Consider the following 25,339-nt stretch of genomic DNA (forward strand, 5'->3'; position numbering starts at 1 on the left):
TTTTGAGAGAGCAGAGAATAAACATGAGAAAAAATTTCATTGCAACATACGCTAGTAGTAAAAAGTAAAAATTATTATTAATTCTTTACAATATTAACAAAAGTTTAATACAGAGAAAAGTGAGAAAATAAGAGAGACGCACAAATCATCGTCGTTAAATATGGACAGAAAGATTGGATTTTTGCATCACAACTTTGCTGCCATCACTCAAAACGTAGAGTTCTCAGCGGACACGTTTCTTCTTCATCTTATTAATCATCATCTTCTTCTTCTTCTAAATCTGCTGCTTCTTGTTCTTTTTGATCGTCACCGTTTATACTGTACAAATCTCCATCTCACTGTAAGTCTTGTTCGAATTTTTTTAATGTCGCAATGCGTGAATTGAGTACTACTTCTCATGCTTACGGTACAACCACCTCTATGCGTCGCTGTGCGATTTGGAATTTGCAGAGATGAGCTTCGCGAAGAGGGAGTACGAGTTCCTGAAGGAAATCGGGCTCGGGCCGCGAAATCCGGGCTGCTACGTCAATGGGGCTTGGCAAGGACACGGGCCCGTTGTTTCTTCTGTGAATCCTGCTGATAATCAGGTTTTTTAACTGATTTTTTTACTAATTTCGATCCATTTGTAGTTAATTTGAGAAGTTGTCGAAGTGTTGAAGTTAGTTTTTAGGATTGGATGATCAGATCATGTTGTTGAATTTGAAATTGATCAATTGAATTTGAATTGGGGGGAAAATGCACCATTACATGAACTCAGACTATATTAATTTGTGCATCATTGATTGAGAACGATGAAGCTTCATATTATGATTCATTTTAACTCAATCAAGATCATATAATTGATATAGACTATATGTGCTCCTTTTTGCTGAGTTCCCCCCCAAAAGCTAGGTAATCACGTTGTAAGATACATTTCGTTATGTGATTACTAAATTGGGTTGTAAATCGTTTCCTGGTTTAAGCCGATTGCTGAAGTTTCTGAGCATCCATTGGAGACTATGAGGATGGAATGGAAGCATGTGCTGATTCACAAAGATATGGATGCAGGTTCTGTTTTGATTTCTTCACGAATTTTACTCATCATGATGCAAAAATTTTCAATGCATTTAGAAATGAGTTAGGACTATTATATATGACGTCTCATCTTGTTTCAGATTCCAGCACCAAAGAGAGGTGAAATCGTGAGACAAATTGGTGATGCATTGAGAACCAAACTCCATCATCTCGGAACCGACTTGTATCCCTTGAAATGGAAAAATACTGCTGAAGGCATAGGGGAAGTTCAGGTTTGTCTAAAATATGTGGAAGTGAAACATCTTGTGCAATATGCATTTCTATATCATATTTCTTATTTGTGCATTCTCTTCTATCGTATTACTTATGCGTTTGTGTGGATTGTTTCCGATGGATCTTACTTTCTATAACTTCGATAAATTTTATGATGATGTTCAGCTTCATTCTCTCTTGTGTTGGGAAAATTATTTCAGGAAATAATTGATATGTGTGACTTGCGCTGTGGATTAAGCCTGTCAGCTGAATGGATCTGTTATACCTTCCGAACGTAAGCTTGCATATTGTTTCCTTCGATGTATTGATATAATGAATCATGTAGACAAGCTTATAGGCTTTTTTTTCAAAATTATCGTTATTGTCTTCAAATTTGGTTGCAGGACCTAATCACATGATGTTGGAGGTAAGCAAGGGCTATCGTTTTCTTCTCTCAGCTCATGATTGGTTATTGTAAATTGTTTATATCTGACATTCATGCATCCTACTATGGAGCAGATGTGGAATCCCTTAGGGATAGTTGGTGTTATTACAGCCTTCAACTTCCCTTGCGCTGTTCTTGGTGAGATATTCGAGCGAGGCTAGCGAGTTTTGGTATTAAATAGTTGGTGTTATTACATCCTTCAACTTTTCCATATCATTTTAGGAAAAATCAATAGTTTTAACCTATGTTTAAGTTCTAATGTTATCTTTTATTGTGTGAATGTAGGATGGAATGCGTGCATAGCTCTAGTTTGTGGAAATTCTGTTGTGTGGTGAGTCCTTTGCTCTGCTATAACTGATGTTACAATTTGTTTATGTTAGTCCCAACCATAAATATCAGTAAATTCCATTATCATTTGGTATGATTTTAATCTAATATGTCAATGTAAGCTATTATAGAATCATTCTGTTTTATCGGAAATAGTTCTATTTTTGGATACCATGATTTAAAGCTGGAGCAAAAATTGGTTAATGTATCTGTATACAGTAGGTTTAGTTTCTTCAATCTATCTTTCCTCTTTATGATACATAACACGATTGAGCTCTGTTTTTTGCCAAAAACTGAATTCAGAAGGTTGCATTTATGAATTTCACGAATCATATTAAAATTTTCAGGAAAGGTGCTCCAACCACACCTCTCATTACCATAGCTATGACGAAGATAATCGCTGGAGTATTCGAGAAAAACAATTTACCTGGAGCAATTTTCACGGCATTCTGTGGAGGTGCTGTAATCGGTCAAGCTATAGCAAAAGATCCGCGTGTTCCCCTAGTTTCGTTCACTGGGAGTTCAAAGGTACTATTTTATGTACTCACCACTTACCCGAATGAGTCTAATTGTCTAAGACTAAGGACAATTCATTTTTCCAAAGTATTAAAAGTTTGATTTGTGTCTGACTCCAGGTGGGTCTAATGGTCCAACAAACAGTGAATCAAAGATACGGCAAGTGCCTGCTCGAACTAAGTGGAAATAATGCCATAATTGTCATGGATGATGCTGACATTGAACTCGCTGTTCGCTCTATTCTGTTTGCTGCTGTTGGTACTGCTGGTCAGCGATGCACAACTTGCCGTAGATTGGTATGAAATTGATAAGTACCTTCTACACACCTTAGTGGACGAGATAGTCGATGTTTGGTGCATAACTTCTTTTTCTCATCCTGAAATTGCAGCTTCTTCATGAAAGCGTTTATCAGAAAGTACTTGATCGGTTATGTGATGTCTACAAGCAAGTCAAAGTCGGAAATCCGTTAGAGAAAGGTACCTTACTTGGGCCGCCGTTGCACACTCCTGTTTCAAGGGAAAATTTTGTGAAGGGAATCGAGAAAATCAAATCTCAGGTTTGTGCCTGGATCAATCTCAATTATTGTCATATTCATCTGAGGCAAATCTTAGTTGTTTTTGACTCTCTGTTATAACGTTGCAGGGAGGAAAGATTCTCATTGGTGGCAACATTTTAGAGTCAGAAGGAAATTTCGTGCAGCCCACCATAGTCGAAATATCCTCTAGTGCTGACGTTGTTAAGGAAGAGTTGTTCGCTCCCGTTCTCCATGTGATGATGTTTCAGGTATGGCTAGTTTTCAGCTGTCCGAAGATCTCCAGTTTGTGTCGTTGCAATGGTCAGGAAAGTGTCTAAATTTTTTTGCAGGCGTTAAAGGAAGCGATTGAAATAAACAATTCCGTGCCTCAAGGTCTAAGTAGTTCCATCTTCACTCGCAGACCTGAAATCATATTCAAATGGATCGGGTGAGTGATAAGACGCTCTCTTCTTTGCTGTTTTTAAGATAGAAGAATGTTTTCGGGTTGCTGACTTAAAACCTATCTCTTGATACAGTCCCCAAGGAAGTGACTGTGGTATCGTAAATGTAAACATCCCGACAAACGGTGCTGAAATTGGAGGCGCCTTTGGTGGCGAGAAGGCAACTGGGGGCGGCCGTGAAGCCGGAAGCGATTCTTGGAAACAATACATGAGGCGCTCAACTTGGTAAAAAACCCAATTATGTTTTCAAGTTTCCATCTCTGTATCTCATCTCGTGTCAAAATCCTATCGAGAATCACGGTCAGAGCTAACGAAGCTCGTTTGATCCAATTTCCTTTCTGACTGTGAATGTATTGCCTTGTGTATATGCAGCACCATCAACTACGGAAGCGAGCTGCCTCTGGCTCAAGGGATCAACTTCGGGTAGTGAACGCGAACGGGAAAGCTCGACTCGGGTGGGTATGCTTCTAATGGCAAGAATCTATATTATCAGCATTTCTTGCTGGAGAAGATTCGAATTAAGGAGATATGGTTCTATCTATGTCTAGAATGTTTTGAACTATTTATGAAATAAATGCTGTTGTATACTTATTACTACTATTAAAAGGGTTTGAAAAAATAACTCCTACATTCTCTAATGTATCTTCTATTCTTCTTATTGTTGGATGGTGTAATGCCCAGAAAATTCGAGAATTTCAATAATTAAAATCATTGTTGTATTTTAGTAGTACTAAGTTTGGAAATAAGAGGATAAAAGGAAGAAAAAAAAAATTACCTCCAAAAGTTACATGAGTGCCATTACTTATTCGATTCTTCAATAATCGAGAAGAATTGTTAAAGCTGGTATGTTTGATCGCGATAATACGCAGGTCTGATCCTCTATTGCGACGCCGACGTCGCGCATTATCTCCATCTTGTCACATGTTAATAAAATTTCAAATTTTACCAAATTTTGTTTATGAAATTGCTAATAATTTTCTACATGCAATTTTTTTTGAAATTTCATAAAGCAAAAATTGGTAAATACCTTACATTTTTCTTGAATATGTCAACCATCTATAAGTCAATAGAAGATTTTATATGTACAATAAATCAACCAAAGTGGATGAAACACTATTTAGTAACTAGTCAAACTCCATTGAAAGATAGGTCTAGGGTCACATTTTGTGAAACACTTTCTAATTCCACTTGCATTGGGTAAATAGATTATATAGTACTTCCTCCGTCCCACATGAATATGCACTCTTTCCATTTTAGTCTGTCCCACAAGAATATGCACTTTCTAATTTTGGAAAGTCCTTTCTCTCTAATGAGGTAGGACCCATTCTCCACTAATAATACTTTAAGGTCATGTTTGGTTGGCGGGAAAGTAAAGTTGGTAAGAAAAATGGAAAGTAAAGTTGGCAAGGAAAATGATTCCTGGGAAAATGAATCCCGGGAATATGATTTCTAATAACTTTACTTTCCCGTGTTTGGAAAATATCAAGATCTGAAAGTATATATTTGATTTAAACACTAAACTAAAAATATACTTATCATTTTTTATTTATAAAAAATAATAATACATATTATTTAATAAATTATTAATTACAAATGATAATAATTATATTATTTTATTTATTATTACGATGGATAGTTTAAATATGGATTATACATCATAATATATAATAATAAATAAGATTATTATTATCATTATATTTACTTAATTTTTAATTGAATAAATTTTATAATTTAATTCACTTCAATTTTATTGTTAATTACTAATTTATAAATTAATAATTATTATATTATTATTTATTTATAATTATATTTAATTATTTAATAAATTATTATTATTATGATAATAAAAATAAAAATAAATATTAATAATATAGTTATAATTGTGATAATTTGAATTATAGTTATTTATTATCCTAAAATTAAGTATGGTTTATACTTTTAAATTATTTTTTAAAACATTGTAATAAATAATAACAATAATAATGACGATGATGATGGTGATAATAATGATGATAATAATAATAATAATAATAATAATAATAATAATAATAAACTGTACTATATTGCATTAAATATGTAAGAATCTTAAAACTGGGAAAAAGAATACCTAAGAAAAGTTAGGATTCAAAATCCTGGAAAGTTGTACTAGCTTTCCTTGTTTCAGGATTTTGATTACTTTCCCGGTTTGATTAAAAACGGAAACAAACACATGAATTTAAAATTTAAGGAATCAGATTACTTTCTAAGACAGAATCCTGACAACCAAACATGGTCTAATTACTTTTTTCTCTCTACATCTCTCTTACTTTACCAATTTTACATTAAAACTCGTGTCGACCCCAAAGTGTATATTCTTTGGAAACAGAGGGAATATTAATTAACTAGACTGTCATTATCTCTAAATTGGGGTTTATGTCTTTGAGTCATTATCTCTAAGTTGGGGTTTATGTCTTTGATAAAGTGATACTTAACAAAATAAAGAGTGAACTACATAAATGGTACCCGATCTTTCATTTTTGCACATAAATGGTACCTGATCTTTATTTTATATCGTTTTCGGTACCTATAAATCACATTTTTGGTACCTGATGCAATTTACATCCCAAAATACCCTCTAAACAAATTCATTTTTCCATTTGTGTCATAAAGGATATTTTGGGCATTGACAAACCTAGTACCAAAAGTGATATTATAATATCCTCACTCGTTATACTATTATTATTAATCAATATTAATATTATTATTTTGATGTTTTTTTTTTTTTTTTTTTAAATTAAGCCTAGCGGTAAAGGGTGCTGGATACCGCGTCCATCCTGGAGGTCTCGAGTTCGAACCCTGGGTGGCGTAATTTGTCTTTCCTCCTTGTTATAGGAGTTGATTTGTAATTTCCTCCTTCATATATATGATTATTATTTTGATGTTATAAATTAATAATTTATTTATTTTTTAATATAATTTAAATATACTTAATCATAATTATAGTTATAATTATATTTAATTATTATAATAATATTATTGTTATAGTAGTAAAAACTAGTAGTAATTAATAAATACTACTCCGTGCAATTTAGTCAGGACACGGATTTTAAGAAATTGTTGGAGTGTGTAATAATTGAAATGAGGTAGTGGAAAGTGAGACCCTTTTGACTTTTTGTATGTTTATGATTTTGTTTTGTTTTATTTTTATGAAAGTAATGGCATTTGAGTGTAAATTTCATCAACAATGAGGTTAAATTTATATCCAAATATGGTGAATTCTAAATGGGACTCTTAAACTGGTACGGACGAAAATGACAAAACATGACTCTTAAACTGGGACGGAGGGAGTAATAATAATTATTTTATATAAAATTAATAACTAATCAATATAGTCTTAATCAAAATTTAAAATTGTGAATTGTATTCATAATGATAAAGAGTTGAATATTTTTAGTTATGTTTCAACCCTAAAACGAGTATAAATAGTTTAATTAAAAATATTCAATTGATTTAATTACTTTAAATGGTTAATTTAATTAGGTGCTTTGTTATTGATTTATATTATGAATGCAATTAAATAAATGTATGTATAAAACACTAAAAACAAAAAATAGAAAAGAAAAAAGAGGAAACATAAACTAAAGAGAAAATAGAAAGAAGAAAGGAAGATAAAATACTAAAAAGAGAGAAGAAAATGAAGAAAAAAGAAAGAAGAATAAACTAAAGAAGAAAAAAAGAAATAGGAAAGAAGAAAATAAAATCACATATTTGGTTCTATTTAATTGAAATTTCCAAAAATATCATTCATAACAAAAAAAATAACATGTTTGGTACCCATGGTTATTTTTGTCATAAGGTACCAAAAATGATATAAAATAAAGATCTAGTACCATTTATGTGCGAAAATAAAAGATCATATATCATTTATGTAGTTCCCTCCAAAATAAAAAGTATTCCAACTCATCCTTTTTCACTTCAAAAGTTGTTCACCAAATCTACTTGAAATTGAAAAAATTATTACTATGCCATAGAAATGTGACATCTATGATTGATATCACTTGGTTAATTTACATTTTAATGTTTTTAATATATGTAATATAGTTTGAATTTTCTTTAAAAAATTAATATCAACCATACATTATCAGCATTACTAATATTCCACACCTAGGCCCAATCAACTTCTGGGGAAAAAGGAATTAATAAAATGACACATTTGTCCTTTTCGGTGATGGAAGAAAATAAAAAATGGCAAAACTTTCAATTTTTTCTATAATGTACAGTGCGCCGAAAATAAATCAATGTGATTGAAATTAATTCCGCTCTGTGATTAATTTGGGATCACAAATAAATTTCTCAAGAACAATCCAAATATAAGTTCGTCACAATTAAAGATTTTTGAGTAGTTTCTCTTCCAAATGATTGGTTAATGCTTGAGTAAATGATCACATCTAGGTAAGATTAAGAGAGTAAACTGACCCACGCTAATCCATAATGATTGCAAAATTCTATTAATTTCGACCTGTATAACTGCCCTACCTCTGATGCGGCAGTTCCACCCCAATCCTTTGTGATTGAATTTCACTTGCATTCTTCGTCTGATATTCATTAATACGATGATTGTCGCTTTTAATTAGTTCTTGGTCTAAAATAGAAAAATAAGTTGCTATCAAAAGGGAATGGGGCTCGAGGAAAAGACGCACTTATTGAGATTGGCCATTTTGAAAGAGGTTAAATATGATCGACGTTTTAGTATAAATTAAATTTTAAATATACTACAATAATTGATTGAAATAGGGAGTTGGGCCCAATTTAACCTTATTATACATAGCAATTCTAGCTGCCACTCAAGATTATCTCATCATCCACACACCAAATTTGGTTAGTATTTTTTCTTAACACTTTATCTTTTTACTAAGTTGACGTCCGGCTAGATAAATTAAATAAGATTGAGTCTAATAATAAATAGTTTCTTCACCATATAAAGTCTTGATAGTTCATTTCAGAATAAGATTACATATGATTAATTATGAATAAAGCACAAACACATCATTAAAGAGATAGGGATTTTTCAAGCTTCGTGTCATATGCTTATCCGGTTCCATTCTTTTTAGGATGTGTCCGATTTATTGAGGATATCCACTATAGGGGGGCGCGCCGGCCGCCCCCTTCCCGCCGCCGCCCCGCCGAGCTATAGTGGAGCGAGAGGCCGCCCCGAGCCGGACGTTATTTCCGGGGCGGAACGCCCTTCGGCGAGTTTAGTGCGAGGATGCGCCTGTCCCAAACCCGCGGGGCGATAGGCGCGCCGGCCGCCCCCTTAATTTTTTTTTAATTTTCGACATTTTTTGAGAGAGGAGGGGAGATTGAAGAAGGAAGGAGAGAGAGAAGTAGCAGGTAATATACGTTTTTTGTTATAATTGATTATAATTAGTTATAAAATTTTGGGACTATTGGAAGTGTCTGCCTATAGTGGCGGAAATATTTTTTTGGGGGCGGACAAAAAAACTGGGGATGTGGACAAAAAAGGGGCTGGGCTATGCGGGACGTCCGCGTGATAGTGGATACTCTGATGTTCAATTAGTCCGAAATAATTTTGTTATTATGATTAAAAAAAAGGGTTTAAGAGCAATAAAATAATTTAAGTTAATTATTGTTTTTAATACTAAATTAATCAGTCTGCATATTTGGTGAATTAATTAAACACGCCAAAATATAACACCAACCATAAGATGTTTTAATTAGTAGCATATCAAACTATTGGAAGATTAAGATTTATACCATTATTCTAAAACATACTACTAAAAACTAACACGTAAATTAAGCATTTCAACTAAACAAACCTCTAAGTAATATCATCACCACTATTTTTCCTCTTCATTTCTCTTTTTCATCTGAACTATATCAACTTTACCATTTTACCCTTAGACCTCATTCCAACCCACGATGATACACCGAGGCATCCACTAGGGTTAAACTCGGTATACAACTCTCCGACCGAGTAAACACACCAACGCCTTCTATTTCGAGCTTATTATTCGGGCTACACGGCACCGACTTCGGGCTCTCCAGCCCCTTCCTCATGAGCCTCCCCACGGCCCGAATCAGGTGCGCCGTCGGGTCCTCTGGGGGCACAGCGGCCCGAAACTTGCTGCAGAAGCTGATATGCCGGGCCACGGCCTCGTCTGGGCTTATCAGCTTCTGACACCTCACGATCTCGTCCTTCACCGCCTCCGCACAAAGCCCGCATATCCACTTCCCGCCATATCTGAAAGCCCGAATAACAGTTTTTTAACAGAATTAGACTCCATTTTTTTCAAAATTGAATTTTTTTTATTGTTACCTTTCGCGAATAGTCTCGATGTAAGGAAGAGTGCATTCCTCCGTAAGCCCGCAGCAGTCGCATGTAGCGAATTCCACCTCGACTTGGCCCGAAATAGTGTTCAAGGGCCCGTTTACAGAGGGCCCGTCCGGGCCGGAAGCAATCACCATTGAATCGTTAATTATACTCGTAGACATCCCTAAAAAGGCAAATTCACAAGCAAAATCAATACTTTTGAACTGGGAAATTCACGAAATTAGGAATTAAGTGAGTGAGAGAGAGAGCTTACAAGATGAATAAGACCAAGATTGAAGGTGCAAATTTACAATCTTGACCTAGAAATTGGGGGAGAAATTAAATTGAAAGAAAAAATCGATCTTTTTTCTTGTTTTTCTATCGTTCTTTCTCCCACTCTACTACTTATGGGATGAAGAATGTAGTCATGAAAGACATTCCAGAAAAAGGCCCAATTCGATCGAAGAGAGAGAATGGGAAAGATTTCACCTTTTCTTCTCTTATTTGGCTGGTTGAAGACAGAATCTCTCAATCAATCAATGGGTTTTAGAGATGGATTAAATATTCGTGCTCGGGTTTTTTCGGATGAAGGGAAGAGACAATTTAGAGAGAGAATTGAGTAATGAAAGAGAGAGATTGGAATAAAAAGAGTTTTTTTGTGCATTTTATATAGAAAAGGGGGTCAATGATTGGTGGGGGTACACGTCATCATTGACTCTGTTTTAAAAAACTTAACCTTATTTAATTTAATAATTTAACAAATTAAACATGATTTTTTTGTCCAAAATATGTGTCACAAAAAAATTTCTAATAATAATTTTGCGCAGATATGGGGCTAAATTTGATTGCTTTAATAACGAATGGGTTTATTATGGAATTAACGATCATGACTATGAATATTTGGTTTGATCACGAGTGATTTCGTTGAATCTGTACTTAATTATCGTGTTTAGAGTAACAACTAAAATAAGAGGATTATTGAGGGACAAAAGTTTCTTGAAATAACTTTTTTTATGTATTTCTGATATATGAATCTTTGGTTGTATTTTTTTATCACAAGTATTTTAGTTGAATCTTTACTTTATGGAACTAAAAATAAATTTTCGAAAATATGGAACTAAATTTGGAAACCTTTATAAAAAATACGATTCACGACAAAAACTCTCTAAAAATAATTTTTCGAAAATATGGAGTTATTATGGAATTAATGATCGTATCTTCTTGAAAGTTTGGTTTGATCACAAGTAGGAGTAATTTAGTACAATCTTTTTACTTTAATATCGTATTTAAATTAACAAAGAAAATAAGTGGGAAGAAAGTTTCTTAAAATAACTCTTTCTATGTACGTATTTTCATTGAGTGGTCAATTAAGTGAAGAATAAGTTAAATTAAATAAAGTTGATAGGCTAATTAAATAAAATTGATAGGCTAAGGGTTGAAGTAAAATACAAAAGAAATTGGTGCCGTCCTTTTCAATTAACTGATGTATTAATTTTAATGCACATATAAGAAATTGATATAGAAAGAAAATATAAATTTATTCATTTATCCTTTGAAAAGAAACTATAAAAATATATATGTAAAGTCTACTATTTTGTTTTTCTATCTTATTTTATGTTCATATCTCTTTCAGCATATATTTAAAATAAATAAAGCATATAACTTTTCAAAAGAATAAAAATATAATAGTACTCCATAGTAGTAGCATATAATCTTCCAAAGAAATAGATTATCTCTCACGCATTCAAGAAACAAACAAATAAAATAGAAAATATATCTCACTTAAAATAAAGCCTTGCAACGATAAATACATATTTATAGTTAATTATTATTTGTTTTTTTTTCAAATTATGATTTACCAATTCAATATAAAAATGTATTATGAAATTTAAAATTTAAATTGACAGCCTCGCTTTTAAGCATTAGATCATGCATTTATTATCCTTACACTAATAGGAATTTATTTACGTGGGTTAGTCAAATTTCATGTAAATCCAATATTTTAGCTCAATTTATGCATAATCTAGAAGCTTTCATAGAATTTAAACTAGTTGTATTTCAAGTATATTTATTTTATCCTACACATGTTATATATTACCACTACGAGTTATTTTCCCACTTAAAGCTAAAAAAAACGAACTCAACTCATATAAAAAATTTATATAATTTGTATTGTAATGACAAGTGCATTGAAAATGATGAATCACGCATATAAGCCAATAGGCTAAGAATGCGTGTATATAAAATAAATTGCATGATCTGAAAAAGGAAATATGTCACAGTCCAACTACGATATATATAATTAGTCGTAATCGTATGAAAATGAAATAAAATGATAATGACAAATTTTCAATTTTTCATGCACTTTTGTGGAGGTACTCCCTCGATCTACTAAAAAATATACCCTCTATTAACATGGCATAAGTTTAATAAAAATAGTTAAAATACTAATATTATTAGAGCATGAGTTAAAGCTCATATTAATGTTAGTGATTATTTCAAAATATATTATAAGTGAATAAAGTTAATAAATACTAATCATTATAATATAAGAGAAAATATTCAGTGGTCTATTTTGTTAATATAGTTACTATAAATTAAAAGGGACTATTTTGTTAGAGGAACTAAAATGACGATCAATATGTAATAAAGTTGTGTAGTTATATTGTGAATAGCCATAGAAGATTTTTTTTCTATTTTTATAAAAATAATAAATTAATGATATAGTACTTTGATGCTCACTTTTCTTATATTTTTATCCATTTCTGTTTATACTATAAATGATGATTTGAACCAAATTAAGGTGTAGTATTCACTATGAAAATTATGCTTTTTAGGTGAATTGAATGTTTTACTACTACTACTACTACTAAACTTCTAGCAAATAAATTGTTTTATTTGGACTGGAATTATGACAAGTCATTGTAGCTGAATAATATTATCTCTAGTTTTTATGTATTCCATTCCTAAATGTCTCATAAACCAAACCAAGTTTTCTTCACATGGCTGTCCCCATTTACATAAACTCTTGCACGTTTTATTTTGTTTTGGTTTGTTTTATTCTGCATATAAATACAAATACACTTCTATTTTCCAAGATAATATTATTGGATTTTATCAATCCAGACGTATTCGATTTCCTCTTGTCGCAGTACATTATCCTTTCGATTTTATTGGAATTTTTATAATATACTCTAGAATTGTTTTTTTAATCAAACATTCACATCATTACATGTTTCTCGATGAATGATAGAAAAACACCCTGAAAATTGTGGAATTTTGTCATTAACTATTCTACCACTATGTCATCTATGTAAGTCTGCTTTGAATAGTCCTCCTTTTACCGATATAGTACTTTTTTTTACTACTATATATTTATCTTTTTTTAAAAATAATTTGTTTTAATAATAGCAAGAGCTATATTTCCCAATACTTATTTATTCCTAAAAATATCTCTACCAAAAGGTTTGATGATACCCCAACACCACTCATCCCTCTAAATTTGCCCTAAAAAACAAGCATTAAACTCTTCATCAATCATCACACATAGGTAGTACACATAAAAGCAATTAATTTTGAAAAATCTGTCACGCAAGGAAATAATAATTATTATACATTGATACTTTGTGACAAATGTTTGGTTCATAGTCCCCCTAGCTAACTGATTAACTCCACCATTATATAATAAATTATTAAATAAAGCAAAAAAAATAATGTTTGCCCTAATAAAGAGTGGACAAATATACCTAAAAAGGGTGCTTGGGTTGTATTGTCACACCCCAAGTAAAAAGTCTATTTCTTGTCGTCTAAAATCCAAATTAATATAAACACCTAGACCTACAAAACACCTACATTGTATGAAATCTAAGGTACAAAAATGCAGCTCATTATCTGTTTAATTTGTGCCACATTTATTGGTATGTGACATTATTGATTTATTGCGTGTCACATTGCCATTTCCCATTGTTCTTGGATTGCCATCATAACAATATAATGGAACAAGGACATTTTGATATAGTTTTATATCTTTTATGTGGTTTATATGGATTGGAGTGTGATGTGGAAATAAACATCCCAAACTATGTTGTTGCATATTTGTCTCCTTCACGTGATTAGTACGAACAATGACGGATCGAGGTAGGATCGGTGGTCGACTAGTCACTGGTCTTATTTATGATCTGTGAAAGGCCTAAAAACTCCATCACACTTGGCCTTTGAAACTACAACCAATCCCACGGGGCAACAAATTCGCCCCAATCAACAGCGAATCCACATGAGAACAAGGGATCCTCTTATAACAAATCCATATTCATATGGTTAGAGAACTATTTTCACAAGCTAAGGGATTGTTATATATTTATTGCATCATAAACTGAAAAATGGAGCCACTGGCTCCAACCTTTTGGGATTGAGGTTCACTCTCGTTTTTCGATTGTCATCCAATGTCAACAACAATTGCCACACCGCTTTTCGCCTTCTGATGTAGCCGACAACCTTTTTATTGTGTCCGACCTTACGAGTTCTATTTCCTATAATGTCATTAAGACGAGTTTATAAAATTTACAATATTAAATTTAAGATCACTTTAGTTATTAAATGTTGTAAGTACAATTTTAAATTTCATCAAGTACAAAGCAATTTTTTTTAAAAAAAATAAAAAGATATTGTATGCGTTATTTCCTGATTAAACAATCGATTTAACATAAGATCAACATGCCCAAAGTCGTTACTTGTTTTCTTTGAAAAAAAGCAAACTTCATCCAATAATTTATAATTATAATTTAATTTCTTCAAAAGACAATCAAATGCTTTCATATGAGTCGATCAATGTAATCTCAGCCTATGATTAAAATATTTAATGTGTATCAAACGAAATCATATGTTTGTTTGCACATGATTTGAAGCAACTTGTGAAATCAACTATATATGATTGAGACCTGTGTCTATAGAATATATATTAGATAATACAGTTGCAAAATAAGTAAAATATTGCCCCACATGTTCAACAGGTTGAGTGTTAGACTAATCACTCTATGTATGATTGAGAAATAAAATAAACAAATACTACATTTGAATTATTTGATCCTTGAAATCTCAATCTTCATACGAATTATTTGTTTTCAATCATTCTATAAGACTATAACCATCTTAGGAAGTCGATCACACATCGATTGCATATAACACATACTATAATATTTTGTTTTCTTCTAATTTTATCTAATTAAAATTATATCTATAGATAAATTAGTATTTTTATGCTAATATTGTTTTTCTTTTAAATATTACTATTTAACCATTTAATTTCTCTGGCTAATTCATTTCTCCGTCTTTATATCTCTTTGTTTTAAGATTATTAGTATTAAATAAAAATATAATTTTGGGAATTTGTTAAACTTGTGGTAAGTTGAGTTTAAATCAAAGAAAAGTCACTAAATAAAGTAGTATGAAATAGAGATATGATCAAATGCAAACTCTAAATATTGTACAAACTCCAAATTATGTTCTAAACCGTTAGAAAATATCATCAGATGATAAAATAATAGCAACAAAAAATATCAACACAGTGTCAATGGTTGACGTTGTGTTGACATTCACATTGTGTTGACATTGTGTTGAAAAGTTTGGAGTTTGTACCATATATGAGTTTGCATTTTATCACTACCCGTATGAAATATCTACTAACTTCTACTGTGAAATTTCTGGCTCCGCATTTGTATTTGGGAAACAATCAATCAAGCCAAAAACACAAAAGTTTACACATACAATGATTCAAACAATAACATTAACAACTTGAAATAAACCACACCAAAACAAAACACAAATTCTTCTCAGCACCACATTTATAAACTTCAAGAAACTCTGACTTTTGAAATGTGTGCAATCTCACTCCAAAGCTCCCCACTCTCCTTGTTGTACAGCCGATGCAGCACGGGGCAGCCGTCGATCCGCAGCTTCCTCAACATCGAGCCACGGAGGAGGAGCGCCGGCAGCGCCTTCACCTTGCCACATTGCGAGATCTTCATGCAACGGAGACGAGGCATCGCAGCGCCCCCCACGCTCACATCCCACTCCTCCCACCTCTCCATCCTCGAAATCTTTAGCTTCTTTAACGCCGGGAAGGCCAGCGTGGCACCCCCATTCGCCCGCGCCCCCAACGAGTCGAAATCAAGGCACTTCATAGAGTTCAGCCCCTCCAAATGAAGCGTCACGAGCAACGGGAGCGAGGCCAGAGGAGGCAGAGCGGCGCAGTTTGGGCAGTCTTGAAGGATGATCCTCTGCAGCTTAGTGAGATTCATGATCCATCGAGGAAGGCTCATGCCCCCGTACGACGTGATCTGCAGCGACTCGAGATTCTCGGGCGCCTCAAGCGCCTCGATCACCTCATATTGGCTATCATCACTCTTGATCAAAGGGCTGAAGTCCATCTCAAGATCAGAGAGGCGCGCCTTGTTCCTCAGCTCGGCCTTCTTCGCCTCAGCCGCGCCTGCTGCAAACCCGAGCCCCTCGATCTTCAGACAACCGCGTAGATTGTTCAGACTCTTTAACTCCACAAGCCCACAAGCAGCATTGCTTCTGTCATTCATGATGATGAATTTGTTCAATGTTTGAAGTGAGGCCAACTCTGCTATTCCCTTTGGCAGCATCTTGAGGCTACTAGTCCTGTCGATCTCGAGGTGTCGAAGATTCGTCAGTTTCTCGATTTTCGAGGGCAATCTACGGAGATGATGACAACCAGAGAGCTTCAAAGTCTGCAGATTATAGAGATCACACAATGTCTCAGGCAGCTCCCAAAATGGATTATGAGACAAGTTGAGATGTTTCAGCTTGATCAAAAGGCCTATCTCTTTAGGCAGCTCCCCTAGCCGGTTTCGGCTGAAATCCAACGCCCGGAGGGAGAGCAGACGGCGTATGAAGTCCGGATCAACGCGGTCGAGCTGGGATATGATAGGCGGGGTGTCGTAGAAAGACTGCACCCACAATGTGAAGAGCTTCCCCACATTAGTAACATTGGGGAACTGGCTGCCTTCTGCTCGGACCACGGTTAGGTGTCGGGCCCGCTTGTGTGATGACTCCATCCTCCGTTGGAAATCGAAATTGAACTCGATGACAGAGCACTCGTTCTTCGCGATATAGTGCGCGAAATCATGGACCATATCATGCATTCTAACACTCACAATCCTATCCCTATCTCTCACCACATCTTGGAAAAAGGATCTCATTGCAAGGATTTGCAAGTAGTCTTGCCCTACTCTCTCCGCCTCGACCGAGAAACTCCCGGTCGAGGCAGCCAGGTAGCCATGCGCCATCCAGAGCTGCACGAGGTTGCTAGCCTCAATGGCGTGGTCCTTTGGGAAAAACGCACAGAATGTGAAGCAACGCTTCACATTCGAAGGCAGGTCATAGTAGCTCAACATCAAGGGCGGGAAAAGCCCCTCCGCCTCCGCCTCCTCCAACTCCCAAAACTCGCTCCTCAGCACGTCCTCCCACTCTTTAACCGTCGCCTTAAATCTCATCAAACTGGCTATCGCCTTGATAGCCAGAGGCAACCCCTTGCACTTCTCTGCTATCTTCCTCCCGACCTCCTCAAACCTCTCGCGTTTCCTCTCAAGGAACGCGATCTTCTCAAACAAGGTCCACGAGTCCGCCACAGAGAGCCCCCCTAGCCGGAGCAGGTCGCTACTCCCCATGATCCTTGCCACGCTCTCCTTCCTCGTGGTCACGAGGATCGTGCTACCGGCTTTCCCGGTCTTTAAAGACTTTAAAAGTTGCTCCCACTTCCTAAAATCCTCAGTCCAAACATCATCCAAGACTAGCAAGAACCTCTCCCCCTCCACATAGTTCCTAATCTTGGTAACCAATGTCTCAAGCTCAAACAAGTAAGGGGCACTACCCTCGATAAATTCCAAAATCGCCCTCGCGATCCGCACCTCGTCGAAAGGGTCGGACGCGCACACCCATACCGCTCTGTCGAAGTGGTTAACCACCTCGTCAGAGTTGAACGCCAGCTGTGCGAGGGTCGTCTTTCCGACCCCACCCAACCCCACCAATGACACCACATTTAGACCTTTTCCTCGATTCTCGCGGCCCAACAATCGACCAATCAAATTCTCCTTATCCACATCCCTCCCTTCTACCTCGGCATCGTCGATAAACGACGCCGTTTTGGGCCTCTCCAAAATCTCATTACTCAAAACCTCACTAAAATTATACCTTACTTTCTCAGCTGCAATATCTGAAAGCCTCTCGTTGATTTTCTTGATCTTTATCGCTATTTCCCGGCGAAATGCAACTCTATCGAAACCGAAGCAAGGCATGGTGAAGAGAGAGGTCACCTAACAAAGAAGCCAAAACTCAATTTGTAAGACGTTTCCCTCTAAAGTTCAAATTTTGATTCTGTTTTCTGATTATTTGCTTCAATTTAGTTTGAAATTTGAAAAAATAAAACTGAAATTTTAATTAATTCCTTAAAATTAATTCACAATTGAGAGAGAGAGAGAGATTACCTTTCTAGAGCGAGAAGCTCGGCAGCCGTCGCTTTCAACTTTCTGCATCGCGGTGATCCATTCCGAGAGAACATCTTCAGTGTCGTAGGAAACATCTTTGAGCTTTTCGAGCCAGTCTTTGACGGACTCTTCTTTCACCTGACGCTTCTCTGCGTCGGCGATTACTGCTCTGATCGACTCGAATTCGCTCTTGAGCTTCTTGAATTGGTGGCCGACGCCGCAGACGAGGCTGAGCTCTTCGCGAATCTGCTTTTCGAGGATCGTCGCGACCTGCGTGAGGATGACTGTGATGACTGCATCGGACATGGTTGGTACACAGAGAGAGACTGGATTTGGGCAAATTTTGATTTTGTAAGAGTTGTTTGAGGCTTTTATGTTTTATGTTGGAGATGTCAAATGTTAGTAACATGAAAATTAAGTGGAAGAAGATTAGAAATTGTGTGGGGAAATTCGATTTTTTCACGAAAATGGCCAAACGAAGGAAGTGATTGAGTAGAGTCGACTTTGTCTTCGTGATTGCCGCGTTATACAATAGTCATAATTAAAGTGTACTGAGAATTACTAAGAAAGAGAGAGTAATGTTGAGAAATTTCATTGTTGTCACCAAAAATAACCAACTTGGGTCTTTAAATAATTTTATTTAGCTGACTTCTACTAGCAAAAACAAGCTAATCTAAAATAGACTCTCTCCGTCCCATTAAATATAAAATATTAGAAAATCGGCATTTTATTTTATGTAATGTTGTTTTGTGAGTTAATGAAGAGAGGGTAAAGTAGAGATGAAAAAATTTGTTTCCATTTTAGAAAACGTTTCATTTTTAATGGGACAATCTAAAATAGAAAATGTTTTATTTTTAATAGGATAGTGAGAATAAAGGTTCTAGTTTTTGGACCATAACCCTGTCTTTTGGGTTGAACTTAATGGATTTGGATCACCAGTTGTGGCTCCAAGCACATGGGATTTAGATTCTAGAATTTTGAAACTATAATGCTTGATTATGAATTAAAACAAAAAAGAAATTGAAAATCTGTAAAAAGTTGGGACCAAGACGAACGACATCCCTAGCCTAATCTATGGATCATAAGTAATAACTAAAGCATTCTATCATAATCATACCCAAAAAAATTCCGCTTTCACTAATGAAATTGGTCATAAAACTTGTTTTCTTTTTCCAATTGAAGGGAAAACAGAGGTGATATTTGAAATCTAAACCTCTTTGTTTATAGAAAAGGTCTCCATATTAATTGAAAGTTCCCTAAGGAAAAGAAAAATTGTGGAATATCTCCAACACAATATTTTACACATGAATCAAGAATCACTATTTGCAAACAATCTTTGTCGAACTAAGGCCTCAAGTTCCTCAGGTCGATGCTTCATGTTACCTTCAACTAGTAGTAGCCTTGTCTCAGGTTTATTACCAAATTCTTCAATAAATTTTCTATAACGTGGTACCAAAATTTCCGACATACGAAGACGAACTTCATTTCTTAGTTGAAGATCCGGAATCTTCCAAAGAGAATGCAATTCATCAACTTTCTTGAACACATCGTTGAAGCTGTTCAGCCGCCGTCTCACCGCGGCCTTCGACGCCCGCGATCGGAAGCAGCAGCGGCTCGTATAGATCCCATCGCGGCGCAAGCACGTTAGGAACTTTTCGCACGTGGTTGTCTCGTAGCTCGCCCGGGCGGACGCTAGGTCGTCGTTCATCTTGGTGATCAGACGTCCCCCGACCATCTCCTGCAGGTTGGGCGACGCCTCGATCGCCTTCAGGATGCTACGGAGATTGTTCATCGCGAACAGATGCCCTAGACAGGGGTCTCCGTAGCTCCTCGATTTCTTGTCGAGGTTCCTGAGCAGTACTATGACGGTCAGGACCAAGTACTGCTCCAGGAAACCGCTGCCGTTGGCGTACTGCCGCAATTCCTCGTCTGGAATTGCGGTGTCGCCAAAATTCAGCGACGGGGCGGATCTGATCAGCCCCGTGAGCAGGTCTTTATTTTTCACCACTACCTCAATCTGCCCCACCACGAAATTCGTGGTGGGGTGGACCCCGCCCCCGCCCTGCTCGTCTGAGGCTGCCGCATCGTGGAGGATGTCGTGCTGCAGGTCGTACAGCATCCTGACGGCGTCTCCTTGGATGAGAGAGTATGCCTGGGAGCATACGTCCCTGATCCCCTTCCCCGGTGTAGAGGCAAACAAAGCCTCTGTGCTGGGGAGCACCCAAAGGAACGCCTCGTAAACATCGAGAACCGCCGCCATCGTGTGGTGCGGCTGCTTCCTGAGGCTAAGATCCTCCGCAAATCGGAACAGAAGGACCGCGGAGTCCTTCACTGTTCCGATGAAGCAGTCGGCGGCAGCAGCGGCGTCGACGTCACCGAAGATCTGATCGCAGAGTTTCTTCTCTCTCTCGAAGAGGATTTTTACGCAGATTTTGGAGACCTGAATCCATAGCTCCATCTTCACCTTGAGCTCGTCTTGGACGTATCTCCTCTGATTGTGATCGCCTCTCAGCTCATCGAAACGGAGTCGTATTAGCTGAGATTGCAATTGGGGCTTTCTCACGCTCTTATAAACCCTAACGCAGTCTTCGATTTTCCCGCGAAAATTCAATCTGGCGGCGATGTTTTTGAGGAAATCGGCGGCGTCGGGGCTGACTGCGTCGCCGGCGGGGGCGTAGTCCTCGAAGCGGAAGGCGTTGGCGGTGCTGTCGGACACGGAGGAGCTCCACTCGGTGGTGGTGGAGGCGGGGCCGGGGCGGCGGCGGCGCTGCGGCGGAGGACGGCTTCGAATTCGGATTTGAGGCGGTCGGTGGCGGTGTGGAGGAGCCTGTCGTTGGAGCCGCGCGCATTGGCGTCGTCGAGCTTGTCGATCGCTTGGAAGTACTGCCGGATCTCGTGGAGGCCGGAGTCGAAGATCAGCTCGTGGCGCGGCCGCGATCGCCACTGGTTGATGGTGTCGACGGCGGATTGCTGGCTGAGGGTTGCGCCCATGATGTTTGATAAAAGTGTTTTCAGCATTAAGCTAAAAAATTGGAATTTTGGATTTGATATAATTTTGATTTGATGAAAATGTTTGATGATTGGATTTTTTTTAGTGAGAAGTGGTCATGTTTGGTTGCTGTGGAAAATTCAAACTCATGAGCTTATAAGTATTTGGTGTTAATTGAGTTAATAAGCATAAGCTTAAATTAAGTGAGTTATTGAAGGACGCGTTTGGGGAAAATAAAATAAAATAAAATAAAATAAAATAAAATAAAATAAAATATTGAAGGATACACGAAATCAACACGTAAATGGGGAGAGATGGATTCATTGATGGTTGACCTAGAAGACTTTGGGGGATGAAGAGAGAGAAGACTTTGGGGGATGAAGAGAGAGAAGTGTATTTATTGGGGAATTTAATTTGTTTAGGTCCCATTCACCAATAATATGATAATGGAACTTTGTTTGTTTCTGTGATTGGTGAAAAGATTGAGGAAAAGAAAGAATCCATCCAATCTTGGCCTAATCATGAAGTGAAATAGGAGTTGTATTAAACAATGGTAAAATATGTCACTAAAGAAAATAAGTACTCCTACCTTGTTTCAATGCTATATAGCTTCTCAACTTGAATAGCTATGTACTTATTCAACTTAAAATGTTAGGTTTATTTGAATTGTGAAATGTATTTAATGGTTACAGCATTTAAGAAATAATAAATCAATGAAAATACTGTATATACTATATTAAAATTTTCTTAGGTAATGTAGTTGGATGATGAAAAAGAAAACCAAGATATCTTGCTTCATTTCCTTTTAAATTGCTATATTTGGGCTGTAAATTGTAAGTAGTGATATTGATGATTTAATTTTTATGAGTGGAGAGATTGAAGTCTCTCTATTGGGCTGACGCTGAAACACTATTATTGGGCTTACTCTATATTGGGCTGACATTGAAACACTATTATTGGGCTCACTCTCTATTAGCCTAACATTGAAACACTATTATTGGGCTTACTATCTATGGGCTCAGGTCAATTTCATGTCCAAGGCCATATTACAAAATTTTTTCTTCACCTTCTTCATCTTTTACAAATAAACTTCCATTAATGTATCAAGATTCAACTATTAAGACGTTTATTCTCCAACTATTAAGTTCAAGATTCAAATTACTACGGGCATGAATGTATTGAATTTCCCAATAATACAATCAACAATGTTACATACCAAACATGATAACTAGCTCTCAAATGCCCTCATTGGATACTACCATAGCTCCTTGTCCAAGTCAGGCCTCATTGAAATAGCAATGTTACATGTCAAATAAAAGAACGCATCCCAAAAGATCAGTCTACCAGAATAGAGAGCTCGTTTGGTCTATAAACATCTATGACGTGTAACAAGTTTCCTTGCACTGAGATTCATAATATCTTCATGCCTATCAAGGAAAATGAATTGTTGCCTCATGTTGTCTAGTACAACTTCGTTGAATACTAATAAGGCCAAGTTGATATAAGAGTACATTTTTGTGCTCAAAGATTATTTAGTATCCAAGATCCAATGAGATTTTCACTATTAGCCACTTTATGGAGGATAGTAGACCACATCAACTTAATCAGCCCCCTTTGTTTAAGGTGTTGAAACAGCAAAATATTCCAAATTTGGCAAGTTTTCGAGTTTCAATTGCACCACTTATGGCAATGGGGAGTTGGATTTCTCAAATTCTAGACCATTTGCTAGTTCTACTCATTCTCACATGGCTATGGCTTTTTTTTTTCTTTAAACGGATAATATAATAATGGGGTGATTTTTTCTTTCTTGATTGGTGTGAATTCTTGAGGTTTCTTTAACTTTTCCCTTTTCTTTAACTTGTGTCTATTTACATGCATCTCGAGGGATATATGCAAATTCTATATACTCTCCCCTGAAAATGTCCCAATTTTCCATTTTTTCTGTCCCTGAAAAATTTGTCTCATTTCACTTTTTACCATTTTTTATAGTGGACCTCATATTCCACTAACTCATTCATACTCACATTTTATTATAAAACTAATATATAAAAGTAGGTCCTACAATCCACTAACTTTTTCAACTCACTTTCCATTACATTTCTTAAAACTCGTGCCGAGTCAAGGTGGGATAAATTTTTGGGGACGGAGGTAGTACAAGCTAAAGGAAGTCTGAAATAGAGAAGTGACGGTTTGCATGACGTTTAAGGATTAGTGTTATAGTAGTACTTAAGAATTACTTCATCGGTTTAAAAAAAATAGAGTATTTTTATCATTTTGAGGTGTCCACCAAAATTAGATGAAGTCTAAAAATGAAAAGTGTTCAACAAATAATAATTATACACATCATTTATATTATTCATTCAATTACCTTTTCCTCACTCACTCTTACTTTTTCATACCTCTTTTTTTTTTACCAATTATACATTAAATTGTGTCATTCATAATCTTGTCTATTTTTTGGTGGACGGAGAGAGTAATAAATATATTGTGAATGCAGACCATCGATAAGGTAAATAAAATAATACTATAAATAATATGTTGTTAGATAATAGTATCATTTAATAAAGAATGAATAATTATTTAATAAATTAAATAAATTAATAATTATTTTTATTGAGATATGCTTGGTGGATACTTTCTCCCATCATCATGCAGTAACATGCCGAGTTATTTCTATTTTTGTTATAGGACACTAATGGAATTCCATTTTAATGAAGGAGTGTAGATTTATTCCGATTTAGGGAGTGACGCATAACGCTTATGCGTCGTTATTAATAAAACGCACAACCCTTATGCGTCTTTGATTAATGACGCACAATCATTATGCGTCGTTAAAAGACGCATAACCATTATGCGTCACTCCCTAATGACGCATAACCCTTATGCGTCACTCCCTATTGACGCATAAGGGATGCGTCACTATTTAATGACGCATAACCCTTATGTGCCATCTTCAAATATTAAGGGTTGCACCAAACTATTCTCTACACTTATGTAATTTATTTTAATGGGGGCCTCCCACGCTCATTTACAAAATGCATGCCTATATCAACCCTAAACAATTATGGGTCCCCACTAACACAAATTGCACGTTTAGTTATCATTTATAAAATCTAATTACACAACATATATGGTTGGATAGAGATGTGATCAAATGCAAACTCTATATATTATATAAGGTGTTGTGTTGACATTGTATTGACAAGGTATTGACATCAAAATCTTGAACTTTTATACTATGTTGACATTCTGTTAATGTTGTGTTGACATTGTATTGAAGAGTGGAGTTTGTACAATAAATAGAGTTTGCATCTTATCACTATCCGAGTGGGATATATCTCACATTCTATTAGAAATATCAAACGAGCCAATTTATTGAATTTCGGATCAGTCCTATTTTGATTGCAAGTTAATTGGGTTGATATTTTTTCGCATTGAAGTTGTCAATCTAAAACGTTCAAGTTTATACTATCTTTTATGGCTAATCAGACTAGAATCCAACGATGAAAATTAATCTATATATGCATATTTCATTCTTAATAATTCAAGACGAGTAATTTTAAGTTTTTAGAATATAGTAGGAATGATAGATTGTTAGGCACTAATGTGTCAAAATCGAAAAGACGCACAACCCTTATGCGTCTTTGGTTAATGACGCACAACCATTATGCGTCGTTAAAAGACGCAAACCCTTATGCGTCACTCCCTAATGACGCATAACCCTTATGCGTCACTAATAAAAGACGCATGATGTTTATGTGTCTCTCTATTAACGACGCATAATGGTTATGCGTCACTCCCTGAGTCGGAATACAACTAAAACCCTTTATTAAAATAGAATCCATTAATATGCATTATCAAAAAAGAATTTTTCCGTAACATGCCATACCTAGTAAGGTTCTGATTGGCGGGGACCAAACTTGAAACGTGTTCGAATCAAGTGAATTTTTTCCATTAACTTCAAAGTAATGAAAAGAGTATTAGTTGTCATGCTAAAGAAAATAAAG

The 25,339-nt window shown here is 35.8% G+C and overlaps 5 protein-coding genes and 1 long non-coding RNA gene across 6 annotated transcripts; 2 read left to right on the forward strand and 4 right to left on the reverse strand.

Moving 5' to 3' along the window:
• Positions 1 to 173: 173 nt before the first annotated feature.
• Positions 174 to 1,047, forward strand: LOC121789970. Its single transcript, XR_006048170.1, has 3 exons — positions 174 to 340; positions 451 to 587; positions 963 to 1,047. It is a non-coding gene; the product is annotated as an uncharacterized LOC121789970 (long non-coding RNA).
• A 333-nt stretch (positions 1,048 to 1,380) lies between these two features.
• On the forward strand, positions 1,381 to 4,187 carry LOC121789974 (aldehyde dehydrogenase family 7 member B4-like). Its single transcript, XM_042188290.1, has 12 exons — positions 1,381 to 1,384; positions 1,526 to 1,561; positions 1,671 to 1,693; positions 1,786 to 1,849; positions 1,997 to 2,042; positions 2,386 to 2,566; positions 2,674 to 2,850; positions 2,943 to 3,110; positions 3,197 to 3,337; positions 3,419 to 3,516; positions 3,605 to 3,754; positions 3,902 to 4,187. The coding sequence occupies exons 1-12, from the start codon at positions 1,381 to 1,383 to the stop codon at positions 3,954 to 3,956; spliced, it is 1,143 nt and encodes a 380-aa protein (XP_042044224.1). The 3' UTR covers positions 3,957 to 4,187.
• Positions 4,188 to 9,218: 5,031 nt separating this feature from the next.
• Positions 9,219 to 10,453, reverse strand: LOC121789973. The gene is made up of 3 exons (XM_042188289.1): positions 10,114 to 10,453; positions 9,846 to 10,023; positions 9,219 to 9,770 (listed from the first exon to the last, which is right to left on the reverse strand). The coding sequence occupies exons 2-3, from the start codon at positions 10,019 to 10,021 to the stop codon at positions 9,434 to 9,436; spliced, it is 513 nt and encodes a 170-aa protein (XP_042044223.1). The 5' UTR covers positions 10,022 to 10,023; positions 10,114 to 10,453; the 3' UTR covers positions 9,219 to 9,433.
• Positions 10,454 to 15,525: 5,072 nt separating this feature from the next.
• On the reverse strand, positions 15,526 to 19,374 carry LOC121789975 (putative disease resistance protein RGA3). Its single transcript, XM_042188291.1, has 2 exons — positions 18,344 to 19,374; positions 15,526 to 18,172 (listed from the first exon to the last, which is right to left on the reverse strand). The coding sequence occupies exons 1-2, from the start codon at positions 18,647 to 18,649 to the stop codon at positions 15,689 to 15,691; spliced, it is 2,790 nt and encodes a 929-aa protein (XP_042044225.1). The 5' UTR covers positions 18,650 to 19,374; the 3' UTR covers positions 15,526 to 15,688.
• A 278-nt stretch (positions 19,375 to 19,652) lies between these two features.
• On the reverse strand, positions 19,653 to 20,801 carry LOC121789971 (exocyst complex component EXO70A1-like). The gene has a single exon (XM_042188287.1). The coding sequence runs from the start codon at positions 20,799 to 20,801 to the stop codon at positions 19,653 to 19,655; it is 1,149 nt and encodes a 382-aa protein (XP_042044221.1).
• Positions 20,802 to 20,950: 149 nt separating this feature from the next.
• LOC121789972 (allergen Asp f 7 homolog) lies at positions 20,951 to 21,334 on the reverse strand. The gene has a single exon (XM_042188288.1). The coding sequence runs from the start codon at positions 21,332 to 21,334 to the stop codon at positions 20,951 to 20,953; it is 384 nt and encodes a 127-aa protein (XP_042044222.1).
• Positions 21,335 to 25,339: the final 4,005 nt, after the last annotated feature.

Source organism: Salvia splendens, unplaced genomic scaffold (assembly GCF_004379255.2).
Source record: "Salvia splendens isolate huo1 unplaced genomic scaffold, SspV2 ctg378, whole genome shotgun sequence".
Lineage (NCBI taxonomy): Eukaryota > Viridiplantae > Streptophyta > Magnoliopsida > Lamiales > Lamiaceae > Salvia > Salvia splendens.